Genomic DNA, 12,512 nt, shown 5'->3' on the forward strand with positions numbered 1-12,512 from the left:
GAGAAGGAGTGTTTATTATGCTAATGCGTCTATGTGCCCCGTTGCACAACTTCTTTGGAGCCAGGGTCTTTCCTTCACTTCCTTCCTGTGGGGACAGGACACGAGACCTTTTTAACTCTGTGCGTCAGCGGAGACTGCTGGAATCTGACTCTATATATACATACTTATATGGTTTAGAGAAAGGGACAAAGAATCACCCCCCCACACACACACAAACACACCCGTACCACACTCATTCTGATTGGGGGGGGGGGGGCAACCGAACAAAAGCTTAACCATAATAACCATGTTCCTGAGGTCCTTCTGTGTTAATCATCGCTTCTTTTTTTTTTTTACACAATATCAGAAAATAGTTCTGCATCTAATTGTTATGTTCCTGTGTTCTGTGTGTTAGTTTATCATTGTTTATTATCATCATTCTTGTAATTTATTATTTTTCATCTTCATGTCTGGTGTTCTGTTTATATTCGTTAGTCTTTGCACTCGTCTTCCCCTGTGATGTCTGAGTCTGAATGTTTACTAGCCCAGTCACTCCCCTGTCTGTGTGCCCCACTATTCGGGTGTTTACGGTAGTTCCGGGGTTCAGTCTTCCAATCTTACATTCCTTACTTCCTGCTTTCTCTCAATTTCATGTTTGTACATAGCACTAATATACTAATCCCAACTAACATAGAATTTGTACAGTACTAATTATACTAACACACTAATATGTTTGTCAAACTAACAAACTAACATTCACTAGTTTTGGGTATTTGTAATTTTAATCACTTAACTAACTTACTAATGCATCTCCAGTTTCAATTCTGTTCTGTAACTCCACCTCCCTATTCTATCACTGATTACTTGCTTAGTTTCAGCAAAGTATTCGCACTCCCTAGTCCGGAGCCGTTTGTATTACATGTGTGTCTTTGTGATTCCAGTCCGCGTTTTTGTTTCCCCCCCGTTATTGTCCCATTACCCTTTCATGTGTCTCACCTGATGTTTATTTGTTAGGCCGCCCTCACTCCCATGCCCCGCCTAGTTTGTTTCATTCCCCTGTGTATTTATACCTGTCCTTTTCAGTTGCACGCTGCTAGTTCGTCTTGTTCTGTTTCTGTTCCCGAGCCCTTGATTCCGTCCCCCAGTTCTAGCCTCATTGTTGCCTTGCCCTTGCCCTTGTCCTTGCCCTTGCCCTTGTTCCTGAGTCCTTGCCCTAGTTTATTTGGTTTTCTGGTTTTGACCCCTGCCTGCTTCCCTGGACTCTTCTTTGCTTTTTGGATTTTTGTACCTCTGCCTTTTTGGACGGACCCCCAGGTTTTGACCCTGGCATGTTTTTTGACTCTGCTCTGTCTGCCCCTTTTGATATTAAATCGCCATTTTTCTGCACCCCCGTCTGCTTCTGGTTCCTCTGTTCCCCCCGACATAACACTAATAGTGTTTTCCTACAAATAAATTGATTATTCATAGCCAGGATAAGATGGTGAAAGGTGGCAGGATATTATGTTTCAGGGTTTAAGAAATAATAAAATAATAGTAGATGTTTAGATGTTCAAAAAAGATTTGGGATGATTGGTGGAAACTGGTAACATACTCCCTGACGTTTACTTCTCTCTCGCAAGTCTTCCACCATTTTCCCAATCAAAGAATGTGAATTTTAGAGCTTTAGATCTAGGGTGTGACTATAAACACCCTCAGAACCCAACAACTATAGTCTGTAATTGATTGATCCCTTTCATCTGGGGATTTTTTTGTTTGGTGGGGGCAAAGGGGGAGGACAAAATGGAAATATAGGAAGCCAAGCGAACAAGAGAACCAAACAAAAGACATCAAGCAAAAAAGAAATATAGAAGGAGAGAGGGAGAGGGTTTTTTTGTCTAGGGGGGGGCAGGTGGGTGATTCGTCAAAGGTAGACGTGTCGTGTGGCGGGAAGCAGTCGGGGGTGGGAGTGGCTCGGTCCACGGGCACTTCCAGCAAGGGCCGGTCAGACTTCCTTCCTCGTCTTGTTCGCTGCCATGAAGTGGCCCCTGAAGACGGCCATACGTCCTCCTCCCTGCTAGCTATACCGCTAACCCTGCTGGGACCTAGGGTGCGGCTGGGGGGAACTCATCGGGGGTTTCGGTACTGCTTCTTCTGAGAAATGAAGAATGCAATCGAAGCCTGTGTCGGGAAAAATCTACGAAAGCCTTTGTTGACTAGAGAAGGAATGAGGATTCCATATTGTACCTTTCCAGTGTTTTATTTTAGTAACTGATGTCCATATGAACATGTTTCTGTGGTTTTTGAAGTACCAAAAACCTCAATCCAGTTATACACGTACATTCTCCAGCGCCTCTCATGAGCGTTACAGAGAACATGTTCTTTTAGTGACTGTGTCTTTAAGACTCATTAATATCAATCAACTTCTGTTCTGATTGGCTGACTAGCTCCACAACAAACTAAGTTGAGTTCTGGGATTGGCTGATTCCTATGCCTACAAGGTGGGTTGTGCTGAAGGTGGATACATTACATTACATTACATTATTGGCATTTGGCAGAGGCTCTTATCCAGAGCGACGTACAGTTGATTAGACTAAGCTGGAGACAATCCTCCCCTGGAGCAATGCAGGGTTAAGGGCCGTGCTCAAAGGCCCAACGGCTGTGCGGATTTTATTGCGGCTACACCGGGATTAGAACCACCGACCTTGCGTGTCCCAGTCATTTACCAACCACTACGCTACAGGCCGCAGGATGCACCTGCAGATGCACCTAACCACAATTTTCAGTGCCACAGCAAGGGGTCTGAATACTTATATACATGCGAGATTTGCTTTAGATTTTTAATAGTTTTCTAAAAACATGTTTTCAATTTGTCATTATGGAATATGATATGAGTGTAGATTGATGGGCAATTTATCCATTTAAAAAAATTACATTAAAATGAAAATTGAAGCTTTTCTGAAACCACTGTAACTTCATTTAACCTCTAGTGAAAGTTACCTATGCAAACAGATTACATCCATAAAACCTAAAAATGTAAAAGGTGCTATAACTGAACAAGCCGGTACAAAAGGTAGTGTTAGTGTTAGAGGGTGGGGATGGGAGGGGAATCCAAATGCAGTCTGAAGAGAAAGGACAACCCTGCTTTCCTCACCACAGCGGGAAGTTCCCTTTCATGAGACATCCATGAATAATACCTTTGTCGCTTTTATGGGAATCCTATCTCGGGTGTTCCATCCATCTAGGTTGTGGTGTACCCTATCCCAGTGTGTATTTGGAAACAGGCAGGAATACACCCTGGACAAGGTCACCAAACCATCACAGGGCACACACATCATCCACATTTATACCCGAAGGGCAATTTAGACTCTCCAACTAACCTAACTTGCATGTCTTTGGACTATGAGAAGACTCAGAGTACTCATAGAAAACCTACAAGGGCATAGGGAGAACATGCACATTCCACATAGAAAGGCCTTAGTACCTTCTGGCTGTGAGGTGACAGCACTAGTTGCTCACTACAAGCTGTATCGGAGGCATTCTAGATCATTCTGTACTTGGTTCACATGTAGTGATTGAGAAGGCCATGATGTGGATATCATCAGTGTCCAGTTCCTCAAGAAACTTCTTGCACTTAGTGAACTTGGAAATCTTGAAAGGCACTTCTCTCTATAGGAATGCTTTGACATAGGCCAAGGATGACCCGGCAACATTATGTAAAACTTTCCATGAACTTATTGGTAAAAGTGTACCTAAACCATTCCAGGAAAAATACCATTACCAAACCACCAGGTCCCTTGTGTGCGTGTATGTATGTGTATACAACGAATAACAACTAAGATAAGATCATATAATTATAGCAAATAAGTCTACAGGGTCTGGTACGTGTTGATGGTACTTACCAAAACTTTGACATTATCGTTTTCATGGAGTGTAACAAAGGGCACTTTGGCATTACTGTTGACGATCACATGTCCTGGCTTGGCTGCTGTTAGGTTCAGCATTAAAAAGTTTATCTGCAAAGAAAGTTGGAGAACAAAAATTAATCGAACAAACTGACAAAATGGATCCAGCCATTGTGTGATTTCAGACGAGACATACCTCCCTCGGGTGAGAGAGTGTAATGTTTTCTGTGACCTTTTGTCACCAAAAGAGGTGCAGAATCACTTTATTTTGACATCTGCTCTTTCCTTTCACTGCTATGCTACATCATTCCCATTCAAAAATTCCATTAGTTTTTCCCATAACATAAGCATGTAACATAAACAGCATGTATAGGGAGAGAGGATGTCTGATGCAGGAACAATCTTGAAAAGTCCCACAGGAAATGTGTCTTGATTAGGGAAGAAAAGGAATAAAGTTGCTATAAACAGTTTTTCAGGATTTTTCCAGTCCGGTCCGACAGGAGGTCACACACAGGTTACGGACGTCTGGAGTCCAGAGCTTTCCGTGGGGTCTGTGTTTTTCCGCATGTTTTTGTTTTTGTTAAAACAAACATGGAGACATGCCTGTTTCCCAGTTTTCGCCCTTTAACTTGAACTTCACATGTAAAGAGGATTTCCCTCTATCAAAGGATGGAGTGAGACGCGGTAAGAGAGCAGCTTTTGAGTGGCTCTCACACATAATTCTGTTCCATCCCTGCTGTAAAATCCAGCTATGCCAGCTTGACCAGCTTGGAAATAGAGCTGGTCATAAGCTGGTCTAGCTGGGTATGAGCTGTTCAACCAGCAAGTGCTGGTACTGTAGTTTGTCTGAGCTGGTAGCTGATCAACCAGCTACCACCTGTTTTAAAACATAGCTTGAGCTGGTCAAACCATGTGATCTGAACTGGTCAACCAGCTACCAGCTGTTTCAAAACCTAGCTTAGCTGTTTTTTCATTAGAGATAAGACCCACACACCCAGCAGACTCAACCCAGAAAACAACAATGGAAAGCCTAACCCTATCATCTAACCCTAACCACTAACCCTAACCCTAAGACTAGCCCAAACTCTAACCCCACCGCCCCATGCGTGGCCCACTTCCTGACTAGGCAGAGAAATCATAAAATAGGGAAAGTGTTGTTACCTTTCACAAAAAAAAAAAAAAAACACAGAGGAGCTTGGCCAACTGTGATTAGTTGGTACTTGGTGGCAACGGTGTCCTGGAAAAATAGCCAGAACACAGTCCGTAAGACCTCCAGGGTCAGGGAATGACTGAATTGAAAGAAAGTCACTAAAACCCCCAGACTCTGCAGTGGCTGCAGTTTCAGATCGCGGTTGTTTTTCTACTTAATCTCTCTGCCAATATTTTCTTGTTGTTGTCACTCTAATTCTGTTTGTATGGCCTGAGATTTCATCTCGCATCATGTGAATGTCTTCTATTTTGACTTATCGAATCGTAATTAACTTTGAGGAACGTGCCTCACAGAGTGCTCTGTGGTAATTGAATTCTCAGCAAAAACAAATTAGTGAATCTAATTTGAGTGAATAAACTGCCTAACAGGAAGAACTTGCCACCAGGTGTTTTCCTGAAGGAAGGCGATATAGACATACAAGTGTAGAATAATTAGATACAAAATTAATTTGTCCCTTGATCAAAGTGCTAAAGCATATAGAAATTATGTGTATAGCTCTGTTCATTCCTACATTCTAGCAACACCAGTAAATATTAAAGACATCTCTGTGGGTTGTCTCTTTACTCATGCTTATTTCTGTACTGCTCTAGACCTCCTGCTGTGTGTTTCATCAGCATACAAGCCTTATGAATTTTTTTTAAATGATGATTTTTTTCATTCTGATCTTCTTATTTAAACATTTTTGCATACATAAAATAAGCATTTTTTTAAAGGGGGGGGGGGGGGTCGGTCTGGGAGATGGGATCTGGGCAATCTTGGACCCTGTCTATTGGTTAAAGGGGTACATTGCACAGATAATCTGTCATGCTATTAGATTGCAGCATAAAAAATTTAACCAGGATCCCAGGGGAGTGAATGGCAAAGTTTTATTCATTCTTTTGAAGTGTATCCTCTCTGTTTCTCTCGCTCTCACTCTCTCTCTCTGTTTCTCTCTCTCTCTCTCTGTCAAATTTTAAATGCTTAATTGGCATGACAAAATTTGCATTTATATTGTCAAAGCATGCCAAGGAAAATGTGAAGCATCAGATAATAAAAAATAGTAACTTTCATAGAATAAAAAATTATACTAATACAAAACAAAATAGAAAGAAAAATTATAATATAACTGAATTATAGTTAGCAATTGTAAATTATTATTGTACAGTGTCTCTCTCGCACTCAATCTCTCTCACTCACTCTCTCTATATATGGCAATAAATGTGTCGGTAAAATGTGACTTTATCACATCTCTCTGTGTCCAGCTATTCTGCCCCTCCCAGGGGTGTGTCGCAGCATATGACAATGGAGTGTATCGCTCTGTGTTCAGCCTATTTTAAATAAGTTTCCTTATCTCGCTTCCTTTCCTCGATCCCTTCTGTGCGCCTCACCAGGAAACATGAATGGGAAAGCTGAGCAGAGGAAAGCATTCGCAAAAATCTGGAAATATTTTGACTCCATTTCAGTATCGCTGCTGCAAATTCTACCGCGATGTCTCTGAGTGAGATGAAGCTGACAAACCTTCCCCATAGCCCAGGGGTCTCCAACCTTGGTCCTGGAGGGCTACTGGGTCTGCTGGTTTTTCTTGTTACCCTGCACTTAACTGTGATCAACTGCTCTAATTGATTAATTAACTCACCTCACCTGGTTACCTAGGTGTCAAAGGGTGTTGATTTTAAGGTGAAAACAAAAACCAGCAGACCCAGTAGCCCTCCAGGACCAGGGTTGGAGACCCCTGCCATAGCCAAACCAAGAAGCACCATGTTCTACACATGAGAGCCATGTTCTACACAGAAGCATCATGTTCTACACATAAGAGCCATGTTCTACAGGAGCACCATGTTATTCACCTGAGAGCCATGTTCTACACAGAAGCACCATGTTCACATGTGAGCCATGTTCTACACAGAAGCACCATGTTCTCCACATGTGAGCCATGTTCTACACAGAAGCACCATGTTCTACACATGAGAGCCATGTTCTACACATGAGAGCCATGTTCTACACATGAGAGCCAAGTTCTACAGGAGCACCATGTTCTACACAGAGGGCCATGTTCTACACAGAAGCACCATGTTCTACACATGAGAGCCATGTTCTACACAGAAGCACCATGTTCTCCACATGTGAGCCATGTTCTACACAGAAGCACCATGTTCTCCACATGAGAGCCATGTTCTACACATGGGAGCCAAGTTCTACAGGAGCACCATGTTATTCACATGAGAGCCATGTTCTACGCAGGAGCACCATGCTCTCCACATGAGAGCCATGTTCTACAGGAGCACCATGTTCTACACATGAGAGCCATGTTCTACAGGAGCACTATGTTCTACACAGAGGCACCATGTTCTACAGATGAGAGCCATGTTCTACACAGAAGCACCATGTTCTATACAGAGGGCCATGTTCTACACAGGAGCACCATGTTCTACACGGGAGCCCATGTTCTATACAGGCGCACCATAGTCTACACAAAGGGCCATGTTCTCCACAGAAGCATCATGTTCTCCACAGAGGGCCATGTCCTATAGGAGCACCATGTTCTACACAGAAGGAGCATGTTCGACAGAAGGCCATGTTCTACAGAAGCACCATGTTCAACACAGAACATTAGAACCTGTGGTTCTCAAAACTACACCCATCCCACTCCCTTATCTCCCGTCTGTGAGCCCTGTAACCTCATTCTCTGTGCCCTGTGCCCGTTCTGATTAATCCACATGACTGATCAGCATAACCAGGCCAAAAAACACAGATAAGGACATTCTGACTCATTTCCTGGAGCTCCTTGCTGAAATATAAATGGATTTTTTGTCCCAGAGCATTCCTCATTTTGCCATTAATCTCATGAACAAAAAGACAATGGACTTGGGTTCTAGTGGATGCAACAGATTATTAAAACAAGCTGAACTTGTTCCCGATAGTATGAACTCGTCATGCTATAGCGTATATTGACTTAATTTATTCTTAAAGCAATTCACTTACCACAAATAATTTGTTGGGGTCTAAACTGGCAACTTGAGAGTTAAGAACTAACTGACATTTTTGACAAAAAATAGTGTCATAAATATGCTGTTTACTATGAAGTAGCAGAATTGCATGGTAACTATGGATAGTTTTGAAAGAACTGATATAATTTAAGTGGTGCAGTTCATCATTTCATTTAATAAAATCACTTGTAAAATCCCTTCCCTCCAAGTTTGTCCTCTGAAGGTGAACATCCACAATGGGGAAGCACTTCTTCAGTAATGTGGAATGACGGAATTTACTAGAACTTCATCCCTTCCCTCCAACGGCCATTTAATTTCAGCCACTGCCAAACTGGAAGTGTGGCGTTAGCGACAAATAAAGCCGGTCTCGGGCAGTTCATTTAACACCGCTCTGCGTGCACGCGGCCAGATTGATTCTGGAGCCTGATGAGTCTATTTAATATGGATATCAAGATGGAAACAAATCATCCAATTACTGAGTTTCTTTCCAACAGACACTCAGTGGTGTTAACAGAAAGCAATCTTTCTCCCTGTCTCTCTCTCCCCCTCCCTCCCGGCATTAGCTTCAGGAATGAGTGTAGCTGTCCCTGGTCAGTCATCCTTGTTATTTTTGCAGCGCGTGTTTGAGACGGGGTGGTCAGACTCTCTTTCTCTCTTTTTATTCTCTGTGTTTTCGTCTTGGTGGCGTCGCTGATGCAGGGCACTTCCTGGTATTCTTTCTCTGTCCTGTGCCCCTGCCGTCACTACCCGGCCCAATCAGCCGGAGCGCTGCCAGAGCCTTACATCAGCGACACCGAACGCAACCGCCTCCCTCCTGCTCAGCCTGGAACAAACCACACACACACATGCACACGCACACGCACGCACGCACACATGCAAGAATGCACGTACATACGCACGCACACACACACATGCATGAATACACACACGTACATACGCACAGAAACACACATGCATGACTGAACGCGACACACACACACATGCATTCATGTACACCCACACACATGCATGAATGCACGCAAGTACATACACACACACACACATGCATGCGTGTACACCTACACACATGCATGAATGCACGCAAGTACATACACACACACACATGCAAGAATGCACGTACATACATACGCACACACACACTTGCACACACACACATACGCACACACACATACATACGCACACACACACATGCACGCGCGTACATACGCACACACGCATGCACACGCTTACATACAGACAGGCACACACACACGCACATGCGCTCATACACACAGGCACACATGCATGCACACACAAGCCATATCTCTCCATTTTAAGTTTATGGTGCTGGACGGAGATATAGAATTTCTGGGGTGGGCCCCAGGGCGGGGGCTGTGTGTGACCCTCCCCTGCGGGACACACCATTCATCTCCTGCGTCAGGCAGGGGGAGCGGAGGTCACAGACTAACTCCCTAAATCAGAGCCGGAGGGACAGTGGGCGATGACAGAGACAGGCTAGCACCTCCGTCTGGGAGCCCAGCCAAAGGAAACCACAGCCAGCCTTTAGCTCTCTGCTGCTGGGAAACACGAAGCCCTCCGTGCCAAAAATGTCCCCTTTCATTAAAATAGTCAAGGAGGAATGGAGAAGACAAGTGAACTACATTACCCAGAAATCTCGTCTCAGGGGAAGCCAACGCTGGTCCTGGAGAGCTAAAGGGCAGGGGTATTCTAATCTGGCCTTAGAGGCCAGTCATGATGCTGGTTTTCATTCGTCCCCTGTAACCAACCTTTAGCAACAGGTGAGTTTAATCACTGGCCAATCAGTAACAAAAATCAATCAATTAACTATCAGTTAGAAATGAAAACCAGCAATACTACCAGCCTCCAGGGTCAGATGTGTGTATCTTCGCTATAGGGTATATTTTTTTGTGAATTCTGGGGTAAGGCATACATTTACAGAGAGAATTGTCATGATATAGGGTATACTGACTTTAGTTCTTACTTGCCACCTAATTTACGCTTAAAGCAATAAACTTACTCGATAGGATTTTTTGGGTCTAAACTGGCAACTTGAGAGCTTAAAGGTCCTAACTGACATTTTTTGACAAAAGTGAGTTAGTGTCTTAAATATGCTGTTTTATGGAGCATAATGCTACATTTAAAAGGTTGTATCTGCTTGGAGCCCACTCACGTTGGTATCCTTGAAGCTCAACATCTATAAAACAGCAGACAGAGCTGTATAATTTAATGGCCACCCCAGCAGATCATTTGGCGCTCCAGGACCAAGGCTGGACGTATTTGACCCAGGTAGACTTTCACAAACATTAGTGGTTTCCTGCTGTGTGGAGGGGTGCTTTCCCCGGCTTCCTGTGAGAACACTACCGCAGACTCCAGCTCTGTGAACTCGCTCTGAACTTCAGCGTCTAAACGCAGAACCACTGTTCAAATCACCGCCGTCGCCGACCTGAAATATCGCTGCCGTCAGACGAGATGGCCGAGCACACAGCGTAATATCTGTCGGAGCTGCAAACAAAATGCTAATTCATAAAATATAACAATGCAGCCAAGCAAGCTCTTTTATATTTCCTCCCTGACTTGTGACTGCGAATTACATCATTTGTGAGAAATTCCCATTTTTTCAGTCTCGGCTGACTCAAAATCGCGTTGACTGATTCTTTGTCATGTAGATTGCATAAAAGGGGAAAGAACACACAGTGGGTTTTTGGCTGCAAAATTGCTTTGACTCGGTGTTCGACATATTGAGAAATTAGCGCAGTCTTCCCTCCGTGGCATTTGGTAATTTATACCAGATTGGCCGTTCTGTGTGAGCGTTTCTCAGGCTTAGAGATAGATGAATGGGCTCTCTTGGGAAGGCACACATAAATTTGTGGTGGAAATACTCTTTCCTGATGTTAGTTTGGGGCGGTATTCAGCTTTGTTTTGCAATATATCCTGTGTATCATGGGAGTTCCCCACCTCCTGGGGCCCTGGACAAGTCCAGCGGGTTATCCAATTGGCTGGATGAACAGTCACTCACATTTGCATTGCCTTAACAATTATCTGGACTTAAAATGCCCTCCCTTTAACTGGCATGTACAGAAACATTCATGTGAAACATACTGCACTTACTGTAGTTACATGGTTGATATCCAGTTCACACAGAGCAGACCAGGTCAGTGCAGTTGTTATGGTCATCCTGGCCTTGCTGTGTGCAAATCTATTGCAGTGTATAGACATCTCAGCTTTTTTATCTCTGTGCTGTTATAGAGGTTTAAAGGATGAATTTTGCACCACCAAGGGTATAATCTAGGAACTGCAGCTGGTATCAAATTGACTACAGTAAATCTGCCCTTTGTCTATTTCTCTTAACCTACTGTTATAACTTACTGGTTTCTTTTCTCAAACAGTTTTATTGAGCACTCTGTGGCAATTACTTATAAAGGACAGTAGAAACAAATCAATAATTTATATATTGTTTGTTAATGAACAGATTGGTTGCCTTGATTGTATTGATTGGCAGTTTGAGTGATTGGTGGATTGTTTTAATGTCTGATTGACAGTTTGAGTGATTGGTGGATTGTTTTAATGATTGATTGACTGTTTGAGTGATTGGTGGATTGTTTTAATGATTGATTGACAGTAAAGTGATTGGTACACTGTTTAGTGATTGACTGAGTGACTGATTGGGGGATGAATTGACTGGGTGACTGGGTCACTGATACAGGTTTCAGTCGCGGTCTTTGTGTGTACTGCAGCCCTAAATTCTGGCCTGCACACTGAAGCCATATCTCTGCAGGCCCGATCGGGCAGCTCAGCGTTCCCACACCGCGCAGGAGAAATCCGCCTTATCCCTCGTCCCAGGCCAGCGGGATCCCCGGCTTTACATCAGTGCGCATCGCTAACCCTTAGCAAACGAAAAGCAAATCCACTGTCGCTCTTCTCCCGCTCTTATCCGCCGCCGATATCATTCCAGGCCCCGCGCAACTCCCCGTGGACTGATACCGACCGTTCCCTCTTTCACCAAGCACCCGACACCCATAACCCAACTCAGCTCTGTCCCCCTATAGCAGAACTGTGACTGTGAATATGAAACCAGAGCTGGCTCAAATACATTATTGTTTTGTATTATACTTTTCTATGCCTTCTGTACTGAGCTAGTCTGGTGCATTGGAACCAATGAAATACTCTCAGAAAGCGCAAATCCCACCTTCCGGTCTTCTTGGCTGGCTTGGTTACACCAATTGCAAGAGCAATCAAGCACTGCAAAGTATTTGAATCAGTGTATTTGACTGTTAGGTACACACCTCACTCTTTACTGCACTCTGATACTGATATCAAGGAACTAGTTTACAATTTGATAACTAGTTTGAAATTAGTTATGGGTGATTTGTATAGCAGTGGTAGAAGTTGCACAGTAAAACGTCTAATGTCAAATCAACACTTACAGAGTAAATATAGTCCTGCCGTGGTCCAGAATGGGATGCACTCTGTCAGTGT

At 43.6% G+C, this 12,512-nt stretch overlaps 1 protein-coding gene across 1 annotated transcript in view; it reads right to left on the bottom strand.

Annotated features, from left to right (window-relative positions):
• The window catches only part of eng (endoglin), a 44,226-nt gene that overhangs the window by 12,651 nt on the left and 19,063 nt on the right, over positions 1-12,512 (bottom strand). The window contains exon 4 of the mRNA XM_061263811.1: positions 3,858-3,971. Coding sequence (XP_061119795.1) covers positions 3,858-3,971 — 114 coding nt within the window. The remainder of the gene's footprint in view (positions 1-3,857; positions 3,972-12,512) is intronic.

Source organism: Conger conger, chromosome 12, assembly GCF_963514075.1.
Source record: "Conger conger chromosome 12, fConCon1.1, whole genome shotgun sequence".
In the NCBI taxonomy this organism is placed as follows: domain Eukaryota; kingdom Metazoa; phylum Chordata; class Actinopteri; order Anguilliformes; family Congridae; genus Conger; species Conger conger.